This window comes from Carcharhinus amblyrhynchos, chromosome 31, assembly GCF_965287045.1.
Source record: "Carcharhinus amblyrhynchos chromosome 31, sCarAmb.v2.hapA, whole genome shotgun sequence".
Taxonomy (NCBI): Eukaryota; Metazoa; Chordata; class Chondrichthyes; order Carcharhiniformes; family Carcharhinidae; genus Carcharhinus; species Carcharhinus amblyrhynchos.
Window position 1 is genome coordinate 8,855,654 of NC_137354.1, and position 19,762 is coordinate 8,875,415.

A 19,762-nucleotide genomic window follows, 5' to 3' on the forward strand; every position below is an offset into this window, starting at 1 on the left:
TTGTCGCCACACTCCGACACCTGTTCTGGTATACTGAGGGAGAATTTAGCACAGCCAATGCACCTAATCAGCATGTCTTTCAGACTGTGGGAGGAAACCCATGCAGACACGGGGAGAACGTGCAGGCTCCACACAGACAGTGACCCAAGCTAGGAATCGAACTCAGATCCCTGGCACTGTGAAGCAGCAGTGCTAACCACTGTACTACCGTGCCACCCAGAAATTTCCGAGCTGGCCGCAAGAGAATGTCTTGTTCTTCCAGCCAGTTGTGGGATTTATATTAATACACAAAATCCCTACAGTGCGGATAGAGGCCATTTGGCCGATCGACTCTACACTGTCCACAATCCCACCCAGGTCCTATCCCCATAACCCCATGTATTTACCCCAGCTAGTCCCCCTGACACCAAGGGGCAATTTAGCATGGCCAATCCACCTAACCTGCACCTCCTTGGACTGTGGGAGGAAACCAGAGCACCTGGAGGAAACCCACGTAGATACATGGGAGAACGTGTGATTCAGCACAGATAGTGACCCAAGGCCAGAATTGAACCCAGGTCCCTGGCGCTGAGAGGCAGCAGTGCTAACCACTGTGCCACCCACATCTTTGGACTGTGGGAGGAAACCGGAGCACCCGAAGGAAACCCACACAAACACGGGGAGGGGGGGGGGGGTGGGGGTGAACGTGCAGACTTTGCGCAGACAGTGACAGTGAGGCTGGAATAGAACCCGAATTCCTGGCAGGGCTAACCATGAAGAATGTTGGCAACAGACCTCCCCGTGCACACAAACTCTCTCCAATCACACCCCACCCCCCCACCCATTCCGCCCCTTCTAATGGTGGATTAGTGTCTCTGATCAGACAGTGTGCCTCACACACAGGCAGCAACTGATACTGTGTGTGTGTGTGTGTGGGTGTGGGTGGGTGGGTGTGGGTGTGGGTGGGTGGGGGGTGCACTGCCCACTGACATTGTTGTGTTGTTATAGCAATGGAGCATTTTTCTCCTCCCAGCAGCTGATGCAGGGACATTGACCTCAATCCGTCAGTGGATTTACGAGCCTGAATTTGCATTCCGTTAAACCAAGAACATTATTGGGTTTGTTTCATTTAAAGCAACGACTGGGGGGTTGGGGGCGGGGGGGGGGAATTAAAACATCAATTGAAATCATTTGCAAGCTCCTTACTGCCGATAGACTTTACTTACATTTGCTGCTTTTAATGATTAACTAACCTCTTCCCTTTCTCTCCTGTATAAAAGTTTTCTCTCATGCCGAGGCTACTGGACGATGCCAGTTTGCCTCTCCCCTTGGCAAGATACAGCAGGATACTTAGAATCATAGAATCACTACAGTGCAGAAGGAGGCCATTCGGCCCATCAAGACTGTACCAACCACAATCCCACCCAGGCCCTATTCCTGTAACCCCACACATTGACCCTGCAGTGGTGGCACAGTGATTAGCACAACTGCTTCCCAGCGCCAGGGGCCCGGGTTCGATTCCCAGCTTGGGTCACTGTCTGTCTGGAGTTTGCACGTTCTCTCCGTATCCGCGTGGGTTTCCTCCGGGTGCTCCAGTTTCCTCCCACGTTCTGTAAAATGTGCTGGTTAGGTGCATTGATCCAAACAGGTGCTGGAGTGTGGCGACTAGGGGAATTTCACAATAACTTCATTGCAGTGTTAATGTAAGCCTTACTTGAGACTAATAAACTTTAACTTTGCTAATTCCCCTGACACTAACGGGCAAACTGGCATGGCCAATCAACCTAACCTGCATGTCTTTGGACTGTGGGAGGAAACTGGAGCACCCGGAGGAAACCCACGCAGACACAGGGAGAACGTGCAGACTCCACACAGACAGTGACCCAGGCTGAGAATCGAACTCTGGACTCTCGGCACTGAGAGGCAGCAGTGCTAACCACTGTGCCACCCTCTCTCACTGTCCCATTCCTCCTCAGACATTTTATCTTCTGGTCCTGCTGATTTCCCGGAGAGAGGGAGACGGACGGACGGACGGACGGACGGACACACACACACACACACACACACACACACACACACACACACACACACACACACACACACACACACACACACACGCTCCCACCTCACCCCAGACCCCAATGCAACTGAGAATCTGTAGCCGGGGAGGTGAGATGAATTGAAACTCTGTCCCACTAGCACCAGACGCTGCGGGGTGGCTCTCTAATGGAATGTGCCAGAGCACTGCTGCGCTAAGGGAGATTTACAGTCCCGCAGCCTCACAAATTAAATTGACCTTTATGAGAAAACTCCTGTTCCCCAGTACAAGTGGACTATCCATCAAAGAGGGGCCACCTTCATGGGAGAATTGTTTTGCAAATCATTGATCTGCTTGTGTACAAATGCACAGTGACAGCACCAAGCACCTTAAAACTCACCATCCATCATTTTTGTGGGTCGTGGCAACAACAACTTGCATTTATGTACCATAGCACCATAGAATCCCTGCAGTGCATTAACAGGTCTTGCGGCCCATCAAGTCTATATTGACTCTCTGAAAGAGCATTCCCCCTCCCACCCCTTCCAGACCCCCACCCTATCCCCATAATCTCATGTACTTACCATGGCTAATCCACCTAACCTACACATCTTTAGACACTAAGGAACCATTTAACATGGCCAATCCACTTAACCTATACATCTTGGGGCACTAAAGGGGCAATTTAGTATGGCCAATCCAACTAACTGACAAATCTTTGGACTGTGGGAGGAAACCAGAGCACCCAGAGGAAACCCACGCAGATACAGGGAGAATGCACAAACTCAACACAGACAGTCACCCAAGGCCAGAATTGAACCCAGGGTCCCTGGTGCTGAAGGGCAGCAATGCTAACCACTATGCCGCCTTCTGCCCTTTAGCACTTGATAGGAACGTTATGAGGCTGGGTTCAACATTGAGCCACACAAGGAGTTATTAGGTCAGACGGTCAAAGGTTTGGTCAAAGAGCTAGGTTTCAAGGAACGTCCTGGAGGAGGACATAGAGGTGGTGGGAGAGGTTTAAGGGAGGGTATTCCAGAATTTGGGGTCCAGGCAGCTGAAGGCATGCTCGTCAATGGTGAAGGGGTAGGGGTTAAAAGTTGGGAATGCGCAATCAGAGGAGGGCAGAGATCCCAGAGGAGTCAGGGGCTGGAGGTCATTACAGAGGCAGGAGGAGCAAGGCCATGGGAGGATTTGAAAATCAGGAGGAAAATTTAAAAAGCACGCATAGCCAGACCAGCAGCCAATGTAGGTCAGATGATGGGATGAAGGCTGAACAGGACTTGGTCCAAGTCAGGACATGGGCAGCAGAGTTCTCTCTAATCTCAGAGCTTACAGAGGGTGGAATGTTAGCTGGGAAAACAGTCACACCCAGGAGGTAATAAAGACATGGATCAGGATTGGACAAGCAATTGAGCTGAAGCAGGGACAGAGTTGGATATTCTGCAGGACACCTCAGGCCTACTCTCCTCAATTCCACCAGCAGGGCAGTCATTGTCAACCAACACTTGGAAATTTTCTTCCCTCATTCCCTCCTCCTAACCTAATCTTCTCTTCTTTGTAAAAAGAATGGTATGTTTTGTTCTCTTGAAGGTCACTAGAAAAATTGCTGTCTTTTTTATTTCCCAGTTAGAACAAGATGTGCCAGTGATGTAATGAACACCGTTCTCCCGCTAACACAAAACACCGGCAATTCTACTGCAGCACTCTCTGGTAGATTCAACAAGCACTTTAACGTAAGCAGGGGTCATCTGTTGATCTTGCTGTGAGCTAATTGGTGAATATAACAGCTCAATGGAGTAGCAATCGTATGCTCCAACTGATTTTTGAAATCCACAAGAACTCAGTCAAAGGGGACAGTTCAAGAAACCTCCGCAAAGAGTTTCTCTAGTGACCAGTGGTGAAGCCAACTTATCATTTGCATCTGATAGCCATGGGAATGCTACCTCTTTGCATTGTGGCACTTGGAAAATGCCAGTTGGGCATGGATTTTTTAATACATTTCTACCCTGTTGAACTTCGGTTTGGGTTTCTGATCGGCTGCCTTGCCAAGGAGTTTACGGGACTGTGGGTGGGTGAGGTAGGAGACTGATTGGGGGTGTGGGTGGTGGAAAGAAGACGTACTAAGCTCTGACGGGTACAACTATATAGGTGTGGGGCCAGGTTTGATGAACCAGTTTTCTATTTGTTAAATTCTTAAGTCAGTACGCTGACGCTTTGGAAACAAATAAATGCTGCCAGAATAAGCACAAGCCATCTGGAAAACCAATTTGTGCTCAGGCCTAGCACAATGATTAATTTTCACTAACTTTCACTCCGAGGGCAGAACAGCGATAGGGCCAGGTTTGAGGTCAGTGGCCTGATGCGAGCTTCACTGAGCAGGGAGATGCTGTACGTAGCAAATATTATCATTGCTGACAGAGAGGAGGCTAGAATGAAGGGACAAGTCATGCCTGGGTATTCCTCAATTGACAATTGCCTCCAAGGTGGTAATTTAGGAATAAGCTATGTGCCTCTCTGTTGCTTCTGTAAGGCCGGTGATGAGTAGGAGATGTATCAATGTGCAAAATAAAAGGGGAAAACAGTCCAACCTCCAGGATTTGTAACAAAATGTGTTATTTCTGAATTTTATGACCTCCGTGATCTAGAAGGATAAAAGCAGCAGATGTATGGGGACACCTACATCTCTAAGTATCCCCCTGGGAGCATTTCTTCTTCATTGCTGGGATAAACACCTGGAATTTGCGATCTAACGGTCTTGAGAGAGAACCTCCTCTCCATGTTCAAGGGGTAGGCCCACCAACACCTTCTTAAGGGATAACCATGGAGGGACAAGAAATGCTGGCCTTGCCAGTGGCACCTCCCACCCCAAAAAATAAAAACTTAGGGAAAAGCTTTGTGACATAACAATGGTTCCTCACAAGATATATCTTACCAATTAATACACTAACTGCTGATGGGCTATAAAGAGACAATTAGACTGTGGAGCTCGTGAGGAGACAGTCTCTCTATTTTGTATCTGAACTGAAACCATTATCAATTGCCGTAAAAACCCATCTGGGTTCACTTCCTTTGGGGGAAGGAAATCTGCCATCCTTCTCCAGTCTGGCCTACATGCGCCACAGCAATGTGGTTGACTCTCAACTGCCCTCCAAGGGCAACTAGGGATGGGCAATAAATTCTGGTCAGCCAGCGATGCCCACGTCCCACAAATGAATAAAAAAAACACATCTCACCATCTAATTTACTTTAACAAAGAAAAATGTAAAGTCGTTGACAAATTTTCTCTTTCTTGGGACAAACATTTTGTTCAGTATATAATGCGTTGTTTAAAATGATCAAGTTGATATAAGCCTAGAAACTGGGTTTGTAAATGTTGGTTGACAAAGGTGGGAATGGTTTTATCTGCTATTTCAATGCAGATGTTAATGGATTAATGCTTGTGTTAAAATAGCATACAGGAATGTCTTATAAACACCAAGCATTTGTCCACTAATATCCCCAGTAGTCAATTTAGGTATGGTTTATTTTACTGTGTGTCAGGCAATACAGCAAAGGTAGTGACTCAAAGACATACCTGAAAAGTTCCTTGTTGCTAGCATTGTAGTCAGAATTGCACCCTGCATCAGAAAAGATTAGTTAGTGAACCTGTTCCGATAATCCTGTACCACTTACCATGCTAGGATTTGTCAGAGTAAAGAAAAATAACATTCAAGACTGATCAAAATAATTTTTTTAAAGTTATTTTTATTAATTCAGCTGGACACATCTTCTAGTTCCTATCACCCACACTCCGTGGTGGCACATTCACCTCTGTATTAGAAGGTGCTGGCCTCGTGGTAATGGGCTATTAATCCAAAGGCTCAGTGCAATGCTCTGCAGACAGGGGTTCAAATTCCACCAAGGCAGCTGGGGGAATTTTAAATTCAATTTACAATTCTGGAATTGAAAGCTATTCCCAATACTGATTTTCATTAGGGACTGCCACTATGGTATTGTCACGGGACCAGTGCTCCAGTGACCCAGGACAACGCTCCGGGGACCTGGTTTCGAATCCCTCCAGGGCAGAAGATGAAATTTGAATTCAATAAAAATCTGGAATTAAAAGCCGAACAATCACCAGGAAACTATTGTCGATTGTTGGGAAAAAATCCCATCAGGGTCACTGGTGTCCTTCAGGGAAGGAAATCTGCTGGCCTCACCTGGTCTGACCTACATGTGACTCCAGATCCACAGCAATATGGTTGATTCTTAAATGCCACTCCCCCTCCTGAACTATTAGGGATGGGGCAGTAAATGCTGGCCCAAGAATGAAAAGTCCCAGCCCAGAGTTCTGAGTAAATAACAACAGTTGACACACAACAGGTTGCACTGAGGGAGTACTACACTGATGGAGGATTTGGTCTTTTGGATCAGATGTCTGGTGGGCATAAAAATATCCTACTGCAATGAGGCAAGGGAAAGATTTCTCCAGTATCCTGGCCAACATTTATCCTTCAACCAATTACAAAAAAGTCTATTAATTGGTCATTGTCACATTGTTGTCCACAAGAGCTTGCTGTGCACAAATTGGCTGCCATGTTTCCTGAATTACAACAGTGTCTACACTTCAAAAAGTAATTTCATTGGCTGTAAGTTGTTCTGGGGCATTCTGAGGTTATGAAAGTCGCTATATAAATGCAGGTTTTTTTTGTTGTGTCCTGACAGTAGCAAAAGTTTGAACTCGTAGTCATTAAAGAGTTTAACTATTTCTCAAAAATAAGTTCCAGTTCACCTTTTCAATGTGATATACAGAATAATTGTAATTCTAACACCTCCAATCTTGTAGATGATATTTCATCAGCTATCATTCATCTGTATAAGTTCTGTGTTAATACTGGATAAGGGTGACATGGTAGCAGAGTGGTTAGCACTGCTGCCTCACAGCACCCAAGGACTTGGGTTTGATTCCAGTCTTGGGTCACTGCCTGTATGGAGTCTGCATGTTCTCCCCGTGTCTGCATGTGTTTCCTCCGGGTGCTCCAGTTTCCTTCCACAGCCTGAAAGACGTGCACTGGCCATGCTAAATTCTCTCTCAGTGTGCAGAATTGGGGATTTTCACAGTAACTTCATTGCAGTGTTAATGTAAGCCTTCTTGCGAGACTGAAAGATAAACTTTAAACTTTTAAGATGAGACCTTAGGTGAATTATCCATGGTAAATACATGGGGTTACAGGGCATGTGGGACGGTCATGATGGGATGCTCTTTCACAGATCCTAAGGGATGGCATGGTGGCACAGTGGCTAGCGCTGCTGCCTCTCAGCACCAGGGACCCGGGTTCAACTCCCAGCTTGGGTCGTTGTCTGTGTGGATTCTGCATGCTCTTCCTACATCTGTGTGAGTTTCCTCCAGATGCTCCGGTATCCTCCCACAGTCCAGAGACATGCTGGTTAGATACACTGGCAATGCTAAACTCTCCCTTGGTGTTCCCGAACAGGTGCCAGAGTGTGGCAACTAGGGGATTTCCATAGTAACTTCATTGCGGTGTTAGTGTAAGCCTACTTGTGACACTAATAAATAAATAAATAAGTCAATCTTCACCAGGACAGACAGTTTAGTTCAAATCTATTCTGCACAAGGGCGCACGTTATGAAGTTTACTGGGCGGGAGCGGTTCTATATTGAGCCAGAGATAATTTGAGTCAGAACTGCATGAGGAGTTAAATATGAACCCTTTATCATTCTCTCTTCCTGGCTGGTGCTCTCTGCCGATGTATGTGTGCATGGCAGTTTCAAGTGGACAAAATGCACAATGCAATTTTCAATACACTGCGTGTGTAAACCCAAGAAACGAGAAGCCTGCAACGGGGCAGATCATATGGGAATCCAAAAAGTAAGACGGGTGCACTATTGGGGAATGGAAGAATATCAAAGGCTAGAGCACATTGGGCAAGTCTTATCATTCATGGGCAATTGGCTTCTGAGTGCTTTCCCTCATGGCCTCTCCTTGTGTCCTGCACATCCACAATACCTCTCGATGAAAGAGCTGTTATAAGGAGCACATGAGTACATTACTTGTTAGAAGGAGATGGATAACTTGCTTAAAAGATGCAACAGAGGCACTTACATTTATCTAATTGGAAACAGCACCTGATAATTTTGTGGAGCAGGTAATTCTTGTCTTATCCACGTCCTGAAATTTCACCTGGTGCAGTGTTGTTGAGGAAAATATGGAGGCACTATGTGTGAAAGAAAGATGGAGCCAAGATATTGGCTGGAATTCTCCCATCCCGCCTGCCATTGGAATTCTAGCGGGTGGGGGTGGGGGTGTGGGTGGGGGGGTGCGGACCACGTAAAGATCCATTGAAGTTGGCTGGGAATCTCCAGTTTTCAGGCGAGTGCGGCCAGAGAATCCCACCCATCATCTTCCTATGGGACTGACCACAAAATACAGGGAACCCAATATCCTGATTAATATACACCCACATGGAAATCCTCCATGGCTTTCAGCTAAATCTGCCACACTGCATCGTTTGGTAACTCATTTAAATATCTGACCATTAAATATTACCGTCACTCACCTTGAGCTTTCTTCTGGCATTGAATTTCCTCAAACATTCGACGGTTTCTTGACGGTGCATCATTGATGCTACTGTAGAACGTTGCTGAAAAAATACCAAGTGATGCCTTGTGTTATTGAGGTCAGTAAATGTCAACAGGTAACAGAATGTTTATTCGACAAGTTAAACCAGTCCGTTACTGTCAATGATGTGTCCACCAGGAACAAGTCAGAACACTGTGATGGCCAACTGTAATTGCCAATGCAGCTCCTTAATGATGGACACATGAAGGTATATCCTTGATATGAGGTCTTTATACCATTGGTTTCTATGTTCCTGGGCATCACAGGTCAGATCAGCATTTGTTCCCTACCGTTAAGTGCTCCAGAGAAGGTGATGGTGCACCACATTATTGAGCCGCTGCAGTCAATGTAGTTTAGGTACAACTGCAGTGCTGTTATAAAAGGAGCTTCAGGTCCTTAAACTAGCAATAGGCAAGGAATGGAGATACAGACAATTATTTTACAACCTCGTTTGGGCGAGGCTGGTAAAATCCTGCCTGAGGCCAATGAAGAATTCCATTCTGCGAGCTGCGCTGGCAGTAAAATTCTGGCAACAGTTCCAAGTTTTAGCTTTGAAAGACAATTTACTTGGAAAAGATCTAATTGGCCTGAATTTGAAAACACAGAGGATACATCAGCCACAGCACAGGGTAACTGAGAAAATTACACTTAATGAGCATGCAATGGATTAAAAACAACATTTACTATTTACACCTGAAAGGTTGGTTTATAATTAGGACTGGTACTTACGCAAACCCATGGGTGTTTCAGGGCCTCGGTCGCGGTTATCCTTTTGGCTGGGTTGATGGTAAGCATCTGATTGATCAGATTTTTGGCTTCTGGGGTTACGGTGTCCCATTCTGGAGATGGAAACTATTACAGAAATGGAATATCATTGAAAGTGAGCTCCTCCTGCTCATTGGTGGCTGAATGCAACATCAGAGACAACAATCAAAGAGGCATCACATTCTTAAAGTGAATGGTTGCAGACAATACAAGAATCATAGAGTTTTTAGTGCACAGATGGAGTCCATTAGGTTCTATGCTGGAGTACTGAAGTAGACAGTACAAAGAGTAAGAACACTCCCTTTCCATCTCTGATATACCAGTATAATCTACTTTAGACCAATAGCGGCGGCACGGTAGCACAGAGGTTAGCACTGCTGCTTCACAGCTCCAGGGACCTGGGTTTGGTTCCTGGCTTGGGTCACTGTCTGTGTGGAGTTTGCACATTCTCCCCGTGTCTGCGAGGGTTTCCTCTGGGTGCTCCAGTTTCTTCCCACAGTCCAAAGGCGTGCAGGTTAGGTTGACTGGCCATGCTAAAAAAATTGCCCCTTACAGTCCTGAGATGTGTAGGTTAGAGGGATTAGTGGGTAAATACGTAGGGACATGGGGGTAGGGCTTGGGTGGGATTCAATGGGCCGAATGGCCTCTTTCTGCACTGTAGGGTTTCTGTGATTTCTACGATTGAGAATTCTGTCTCTCTGTTCCATTCAGCTCCGAGTCAACTGGATGGAGAGGCCTTTAATCTAGTTTTAAGGCCATGGTGGGCACATGTGGCCCATCAGGGTTCTGAGAGCACCCATGTTTTGTTGACTGTTGCCCATGAACCATATTCCACTGATTTCTGTCTGCGTACCGATATGACAGAACTGATATGCACATAAAGCAAGGGCGAGTGAAGTGAGGTACGTGCTGATTGCTCACAACATTGACTGTGAGAGCCGTGCTGTGTCCACAGTGTCAATATTTTTTTTGTTTTATCATTTGAAGTTGAGGAGTGTGTGGAGACTGTACATTCTCCCTGTGTTTGTGTGGGTTTCCTCCGGGTGCTCCACTTTCTTTCCACAGTCCAAAGATATGCACATTAAGTTGATCGGCCATGCTAAATCGACCTGAGTGTCGGGGGATTAGCAGGGTAAATGTGAGAGGTTACGGGAATAGGGCCTGGCTGGGATTGTGGTTGGGACAGACTTGATGGGCCGAATGGCCTCCTTCTGTACCGTAGGTATTCTATGACTAGCTTAATATAAGGTAGGTCCATTTAATAGACTGATGGCAGCAGGGAAGAAGCTGTTCTTGATTCAGTTGGTAGGTAATCTTAGACTTTTGTATCTTTTTACTGATGGAAGAAGGTGGAAGAGAGTATGTCCGAGTGGGGTCCTTAATAATGCTGGAAGTGTAGACACGGTCAATGGATGGGAGGCTGGTTTGCCTGATGAAGTTTCCCCTGATTGGGTGAAGTGTGAAGGGAGGCGTGACAGTGAAGGGTTAAGGCATGTAGGAGGGTCCAAAGTGATGTGATCATATTGTATTCATTGAGACCCTGAGGTCCACTGACGGCTCGTCATGCCGAGGCACTTTGGATGATTTTTCACCTGGAACTCCCTGGCAAAAGGAGAACTGGCACCTCTTTCTGGGATCCAAACGGGAATGGATATCAGTGGGCACGGTGGGGTGGGGGTGGGCGGGAGGCGGCGCGAAAGAGACTACAGGTAACCTGCTTACTTATTTATAACCCATGTGAAATTAGAGGTTCACTGAGGTAGAAATAGTTCAAAGCCGAAGTGTGGGGGTGGTTGAGAGATAGGGCGACTATTCCTTCTGCAAATATGTGTCAAAATATACACACACGAGAGAAACATTATGCACTTGTTGAAAGACTAATCAAAGGCAAATTCATGAGTCATTCTCCAGTGTAGATATCTCTTCACATTTTTCTCATGACATTGTTGCTGGCTTCCGAGCATGCATAAAAAGTACTGCTGTCAGTGACATCCACTGCACTCAAATGACATTGCTTTGTCTGGTATTTTCATCAGACATTAACCCATTTCTTTCAAAATAGGTTATTGCCTGCACTACATTAGCAGAAAGGAGGTCACACACGTGTGCTAAATATCATGCACTAACCTCACCTACTGTCATTCCTACGTTTTTTTTTAGAGTTCTTTTTTAAATTCTGTGTCAGATCAAGACTTCACTCAAGTTTCCATCAAGCTTGACTTTTCTCTGGGGCTCCCAATTTCACCTTCAACGGCAAGAAAGCTTCATATCTCTCACTCCCCAATTTCTGTCAGATTTTGGCAAGAGTTTCCCCCCCAACATCCTGGGAAGGAAATGATGCTGCGACTGAACGCAAATTGGGAATGATTCGGGGACCATAGGCATTGGTGACAGGAGCAGAAAAGGCTGGAGAAACTCAGCAGGACTGACAGCATCTGTGGAGAGAGAATAGAGCCAACGTTTCGAGTCTGGATCGCCCTTCGTCAGAACAGGTGCTGACTAAAGGACATTATCCAAATCTGTAGCACCAGTCTTGTGAGAGGCAAGAGCACAATAGGGTTCCAACAACACCTCATTTCTGAACTCAACTCTCTTTGGCAATGAGTTTTGTGGTACAGTGGTTAGCACTGCTGCCTCACAGTGCCAGGGACCCAGGTTCAATTTGCAGCTTGGGTCACCATCTGTGTGGAGTCTGCACATTCTCCTCGTGTCTGCGTGAGTTTCCTCTGGGTGCTCCAGTTTCTTCCCACAATCCAACGATGTGTGGGTTAGTTGGATTAGCCATGCTAATTAGCCATTGCCCCTTTGTGTCAGGAGGATGAGCTAGGGTAAATATTAGAGAATGATGGGGATAGGGCCTGAGTGGGATTGTGGTCTGTGCAGACTCGATAGGCCGAATGGCCTCCTTCTGCACTGTAAGGATTCTATGGATTCTAATGGCACCAACTTCAAGTCTGGATCATCCTTCATCAGAACGAGTGCTGACTAAAGACTTTATCCATCAACGTGTCACCTTGGTAAGACCACATTTGGAATATTGTGTGCAGTTCTGGTTGCTTCACTATAAGGAGGATGTGGAAGCATTGGAGAGAGTGCAGAGGAGATTTAGCAGGATGCTGCCTTGTTTGGAGGGTAGGTCTTATAAGGAAAGGTTGTGGGAGCTGGGGCTTTTCTCTTGAGAGTGGAGGATGATGAGGCAACGTTATAAGATGATGATGGGGAAAGATTGAGTGGACGCTCAGAGACTATTTCCTCAGGTGGATGTAGATATTACTACGGGGGCATAACTATATGGTTCACGGTGGGAAGTACAGGAGGGGCGTCCAAGGTAGGTTCCTTATTCAAAGAGTGGTAGGGGTGTGGAATGCACTGCCTGCTGTGATAGTGGAGTCGGACACTGTAGGAACTTTTAAGCGGTTATTGGATAGGCACATGGAGCACACCAGAATGATAGGGAGTGGGATAGCTTGATCTTGGTTTTGGACAAAGCTCAGCACAACATTGAGGGCCGAAGTGCCTGTGCTGTGCTCTACTGTTCTACGTTCTAGACTTCTGAGAGGCAAAAGCACAAAAGGGCTCCAGCAACACCTGATTTCTAAACTCAATGCTGTCTGGCAATGGGATCACAATCCTACAGGAATGCAGTGCTGCTCTTAGGTTACAGAATCAATAGCTTTAGATGATTCTTACTCTTAAAAATAACTCTGTCCCCTTTCATTACACCCAATAATTATTTTCATCAATTGCAAATGAGTAAGTGAAACATTTGCAAGGCCAGTAAGACAAAAGTGGTGCTCCGGTTTCCTCCTGAGAGACATGCTGTTTAGGTGCATCGACCGAACAGGTGCCGGAGTGTGGCGAATTTCAGAGTAACTTCATTGCAGTGTTAACATAAGGCTTACTTGTGACTAATAAATAAACTGTAACTGTAACTGAAAATGTACAGTAATTAAATAAGAAAGAGAGTGTACATATCCCAAGAGTTTGCCTTTGGAGATGTTGGCTGGAATTTTACCGGCATGCTCATCCCAGAATAGAGGTGGGAAAGGCTTGCTGAATGGAATTCTCTATTGGCCTTGAGCAGGACCTTACGAGCCTCGGGCAGTTGGGGCAGTAAAATTCCGGCTATCGTGTCTTTGCCACACTCAATCCAGAGCTGTGTGTGTGCTCTGAGTCACAAAACCATTATCGTTCTTAAAGAGATACAGAAACTAGCAAGGAAGGTAGTCCTGGATATGGTACATGTGTTGTGAAGGATGGCTGGGAAAACATTTTATCCCAGAGAGGTTTTTAAGACCTCAAAGGGACATGGAAGTGGTTAACAATAACAAAGCATTTACAGACTGTTAACAATTAAAATATTCCGAGTGAGAAGGGAAGCCAGCGGGGCCTTGGCTGATGGCAGTTGAATAATGGGAAAGGTTATCCCCTACATTATCATAGAATCCCTACAGTGCAGGAGGAGGCCATTCAGCCCATCGAGTCTGCACCAACCACAATCCCAGCCAGGCCCTATTCCTGTAACTCCACATATTTACCCTGCTAATCTCCCTGACACCAAGGCCAGTCCACCTAACCCACACATCTTTGGAGGAAACCGAAGCATCCAGAGGAGACCCACGCAGACACGGGCGAGAATGTGCAAACTCCACACAGTATATAATCTAGGGAATACCTTAACAATCAGATACAACACGGGGGAGAACGTGCAAATTCCGCAATCACCGAGGCCAGAACTGACTTGACAATTCAATATGATTTATTTGTTTTATTTAATTGACTCTCTATGACTCTCTCTCATTGAACCTGAGCCCCTGGTGCTACGGGGGCAACAGTAATAACCACTGTGCCGCCCTTAATGATGGAATGCTTCACAGATGTGCCTGTCATCCTTGTGCTAATCTTCTCTGTATTGTTCCAATGTGAGCTTTAATGATGGTCATTGAAGCAGACAGTGCAACTAGGTTCCAGTGGTGGTTCTGGGGAGAGTAGGATTGAGTAGGTTTACGGAGATGACATTTGTCAAATGGTATGTGCCTGTTCACTCTAATGATCTGGTCCTCTTACTAAAAAAAAAGTGTTTAAACTAATTGAATGGCAATCTAAACCATTTGGGAGTCAGAATGATTTATACAGTAACCCATGTCATATTGCAACAGATGCTTAAATTTTCATTTTGGCCATTCTAATTCACTATAATACACAATTTATTAAATCAATTTTCAGAGTATTCTATTTGCTCAACGTCCATCAGATGGATATAATGCCAGGTAATTTTAGAAGCGTGTTTTATTTCATTTGAGAAAAATACATTGCTATTTTTTTTTGCCACAGCGTAACTGAGAAGGGTGCAATAATGATTATACGTGGCACTGGCAGGGCCAGATAAATCATCGTGTTGATGAATAATGACATTTTTCCAGCTTTTCAATTGTAGAAGTGAAAAATTCAAAACCCTGCAGGCTGTGCGGTTCTGTTTTAAATAACTTGCCAATGGGAAAATGGACACGATCACAGGAAAGTTGAAACAAGCAGTGAAATAAAATACTGTCAACTCCTTGTGTCGAATGGTTGAGAGGGCCCCGCGTGAATGGTTGTCCTCCATGGGGTTAATGGCATACGCCACTCCTGACCTGGCAATCTCGCTCAGAAAAACCAGGAGATGGACCATCTGGCAAGTGGAGGAATTTCACTATAAGTGGGGTGACCTTCTGATGAGGAATACGGATTTGAGTTGATTTATTTTTCCTCACATGAATTGGGATGCAGTGAAAAGTATTGCTTCTTGAGCGCTTTACAGACAAAGCATACAGTTCATTGAGTACATAGGGGAGAAGGAAAGGAGAGGGTGCAGGATATAGTGTTGCAGTCATAGCTGGGGTGTAGAGTTGTATTGTTAAGGGTGCATTGTTAACTGGCGCGGTGGCACACTGTTTGGCACTGCTGCCTCACAGCCCCAAGGACCCGGGTTCAATTCTGGCCTCAAGTCTGTGCAGAGTGTGCACCTTCTTCCCGTGTCTGCGTGGGTTTCCTCCCACAATCCAAAAGGTGTGTCGGTTAGGTGGATTGGCCATGCTAAATTCTCCCTCAGTGTACTCGAACAGGTGCCGGAGTGTGGCAACTGCGGGATTTTCACGATAACTTCATTGCAGTGTTAATGTAAGCCTACTTGTGACACTAATAAACATAAAAAAAAAGTGTTTATTACTCAGCAAGTAGCCATTCGAGAGTTAATCTGGCAGATTCTGTGGGGCCTATGTTGGCAATGACAGTCAGTAAGGCTGTTAAATAAAGCATCTGTGATCCTGGGCTTTCTACACAGATTTACAGGGTACAAAAGCAATGCTAAGTTTGTGTGAATCTTTAGATCTTGAATGAGAGGGTGCAGGGATTGGGGGCTTCATGTATGTGGAGAAGGTCGATTTATCTTTAAAGCAGGAAAGGTTAGGGAGAAATTTAGAATCAGAGAAGAATCATAGAATCCCTACAATACAGAAGGAGGCCATTCAGCCCATTGAGTCTGCACTGACCTCAATCCACCCAGGCCCTATCCCCATAACCCCATACATTTAACTTGACACTAAGGGGCAATTTAGCATGGCCAATCCACCTAACCCACAGATCTTTGGATTGCACAGATTGTTTGGACAACTTTAGAACAATTTGACACCAGTGAGTTAGACTAAGCCTCATGATAGCCCATCATATCATTAATAATTCTGCATATTTAAAATATGTTTTATTAATAACTTGTAGACTTTATTTATGACAGCAATGTGTGGAGACATGACCCGCTTCTCCGCTGCCCCACACCATTAATCTTAGGTTGGAGCAGGGTCTCGGTCAAAAGCCAAAATATTACGTCTGGTTCAGCCAGATTAAGCAAACTCCAACTTCATAAGATGGTGCTCAATTATTTTTTATACTTTCACAGGATGTGGGCATTTGCTGCCCATCCATAATCGCCCTTCAACCTGAGGGGCTTGCTAGGCCATTTCCATAAGACCATAAGACATAGGAGCAGAGTTAGGCCGCTCGGCCCATTGTGTGTGCTCCACCATTCAATCATGGCTGATAATTTTCTCATCCCCATTCTCCTGCCTTTTCCCCATAACCCCTGATCTCCTTATTGATCAAGAACCTATCGATCTCTGCCTTAAAGACACTCAATGACCTAAAGATTTCAGAGGGCGGTTAAGAGTCAGCCACATTAAAAAAAGTGGAGGTTGAAAAAAAAGGAGCAGCATGGACAATTTGGGCCGAAAGGCCTGTTTCCATGCTATAAACCTCTATGACTCCATGACGTTGCTGTGGCTCTGGAGTCACGTGTTGGCCACATCAAGTAAGGACATTAGTGAACTAGATGGGTTTTTACAACAATCAGTGATATTTGCCATGGTCACTATGATCAAGGCCTGCTTTATATTCCAGCTTATTAAACAAAATTTAATTCCACTAGTCAGATTTGAGCCCACATCCCCAGATAATTAGGCCTCTTGATTACTAGTCCAGAGACATTACCACCACAACCACACCATCTCCTCTGATTCCACTTACATCATAAGCACCAGCCTTAATTTGTTGATAAAGCTTATGCTGGTCCTCGTCCCAGAATGGAGGGTAGCCTACTAATAATATGTAGAGAATGACGCCTGAAAGAAACCACAAATAAATAAAAGTGTTAGAATTAATCTGTCTGACGGAGTCTGTCAAGTTAATGTCTGCTGCCCCATTTCATACCCTTTGCTTCCCCTGTTCACCTGTCACATCATTGAGTTCAGAGCAAGCTACACCTCCACTCTATCCAAGGTTCTACCTATTGGACTCCCCAAGAGTTGTCAGAACTCATTCAATAGGAGGGAGCAAGGGTGCAAAGACAAATCAGAGCACCTGCTTCAATTCAGCATTAGAACCAACTCGGAGCTTCCAAGAAGGCTACTGCAGATCAACCCATTCTCGCATTGCACAGGAAACGAGATAGGAAAGCAGGCTGTGATGAGGAGATTAAAAAGTTTACAGATGGATATTGACAGGCGAGGGGAATGGGCCAGAATGTGGCAGATGGAGTTTAATGTGAATAAATGTAGTGGTTATCCATTTTGGTCAGAAAAATAAAAGGGCAAATTATTATTTAAATAGGAAACAGATTCAAAAGGCGTCTGTGCAGAGGGATCCGGGTGTCCTAGTGAACGAGTCTCAAAGTGGGTATGCAGGTGCAGAATGTTATAGGGATGGCAAATGGAATCTTGGCATTTATTGCAAAGGGTTTGAATTATAAAAGTAGAGAAATATTGATACAATTTTATAAGGGATTGAGACCACGCTTGTATTTAGTTCAGTTTTGGTCACCTTCTTTGAGGAAGGATGTGGTGGCACTCGAGGCGGTTCAGAAGAGGTTCACGAGATTGATTCAGGGATTTGAAGGGGCTGTCATATGAGGAGCGGTTGAACAGCTTGAGCTTATATTCACTGGAGTACAGAAGAATTGGGGGGATGGATTTGATTGAGGGATATAAAATATTCAACGGGATTGATAAAGTTAACCAAATGTTCCCTCTTCTAGAACAGTCTAGGACAAGAGGTTATAGATGCAGAGTAAGGCAGGATGGGGGGGAAGTACAAGACAGAATAAGGCGGGATGGGGGGGGGGTGAGTACAAGACAGAGATAAGGTGAAGCTACTTCTCATACAGGGTTGAGAATCTATGGAACTCATTGCCCCAGAGTACAGTGGATGTAGAATCAATCAATGGATTGAAGAAGGAGACAGATAAATATTGGATCAAAAGCAGGATAAAGGGCAATGGGAAAAAGGCAGGGAAGTGTAGTTAGGATGAGATGGATCTCAGCCATGATCATATAGAACGGTGGAGCGGGGGCTCGAAGGGAGACTCTCACTCCTAATTCCTATGTTCTTATTCAAAACATGAGAATTAATGAGTGCTTGTGGAAATTACTGGTTTAGTTTTGAAGACTGGTTACTTCAAACCCTGGGAGTACCACCCAAATAGTTGCCTTTTCCACTCACCGCATGCCCAGATATCGACTGGCTTTCCGTATGGATCTTTTCTTAAAACTTCCGGGGAGAGATATCCAGGAGTTCCTGCAAACCCTGTGGGGAACAAAACATCCAGATGTGATTTTCTTTCCGTTAACATTGGTTCATCTGCTGAAGAACTGCAGCATCACTACAGATCTGTTCCATGCATTGAACTATAATAACTCCAGGAGTTGGCTGTGAAGGAATCGTGTTTTTATTGCATAAAATGAAAATAAACAATAAACACAAGCCTGTGGTGAATACAACAGGTCCTAACTGGGACTAAAAGGTTACTGGACCCTCTCAGGGTCTTGCTTTATATAGGGCTCAGTATCCAAGCTCCACCTGGTTGGCTAATTACCAATTTCCAGGGAGCTTGTATTCAACGAGCCCAAATGGGAGGTGAATTAATGATTCCCCATGCAGATTCTGGGGGTTATCACACAAGTGGCACCATGTTTAAACTATTTTTTGCCTCGCTTTCCAGTGCCACACAAAGTTAATCATTAAGACGTCAAATAAGGAGAAACAATTTGGTGTTGATTTTAACCAAGTTACTCAGCAACTACAACGGCCTAAAACATCAAGACTTTTCATATAACCAAATACATTGAAGAATGTCGGGCAAGTGAATAAGGTAAAGAGCAATGCGAGTTGTGAGGCAGAAGAATATCCATGGAGTATCTGAAGCAACCAGAACTTGGTCAAAGAAGTGTATTTGATAGACAAAGATACAAATGAGGAGGAATAGGCCATTCAGTCCCTCAAGCGTACTCCACCTTCCAATAAGATCATGGCTAATTTAATTGTGGCCTCATTTCACCACTTTGCAATCTACCCCCATCACCCTGTGATTCCCTTCTTATTCAAGAATCTCTGTTACTCTCCCTTACAAATATTCACAGGTTGTGGGCTTACTGGCAAGGCCAGAATTTTTTTTGTCCATCCCTAGCTGTCCTTGAGGTAAGTGGCTTACTGGGCCTTTTCAGAGAATGGTTATCAATCAATCTCATTGCTGTGGGTCAGCAGGCAGATGTAGAGTAGAATCATAGAAGCCCTACAGTGCAGAAGGAGGCCATTCGGCCCATCGAGTCTGCACTGACAACAAACCCACCCAGGCCCTGCAACTGCACATATTTATCCTACTAATCTCCCTGACACTAAGGGGCAATTTAGCATGACAGATCTACCTAACCTGCACATTTTTGGACTGTAGGAGGAAACTGGGTCACCCAGAGGAAACCCATGCAGACACGGGGAAAACACGGAAACTCCACTCCAATCCCAACAGTGTAGAAGAGGCCATTGGGTCCGTCATG

The 19,762-nt window shown here is 45.2% G+C and overlaps 1 protein-coding gene and 1 pseudogene across 5 annotated transcripts in view; both read right to left on the minus strand.

The window, feature by feature from the left end:
- Positions 1 to 19,762, minus strand: part of camk2g2 (calcium/calmodulin-dependent protein kinase (CaM kinase) II gamma 2) — a 409,466-nt gene that overhangs the window by 86,847 nt on the left and 302,857 nt on the right. For all 5 annotated transcript variants that reach the window (XM_080215915.1, XM_080215910.1, XM_080215911.1 and 2 more), the window contains exons 8-12: positions 18,432 to 18,515; positions 16,962 to 17,056; positions 9,369 to 9,491; positions 8,578 to 8,661; positions 5,595 to 5,637 (exon numbers count right to left, since the gene is read on the minus strand). In XM_080215915.1, the coding sequence (XP_080072041.1) occupies positions 5,595 to 5,637; positions 8,578 to 8,661; positions 9,369 to 9,491; positions 16,962 to 17,056; positions 18,432 to 18,515 (429 nt within the window). The remainder of the gene's footprint in view (positions 1 to 5,594; positions 5,638 to 8,577; positions 8,662 to 9,368; positions 9,492 to 16,961; positions 17,057 to 18,431; positions 18,516 to 19,762) is intronic.
- Positions 14,260 to 14,347, minus strand: LOC145360608 (U6 spliceosomal RNA; annotated as a pseudogene).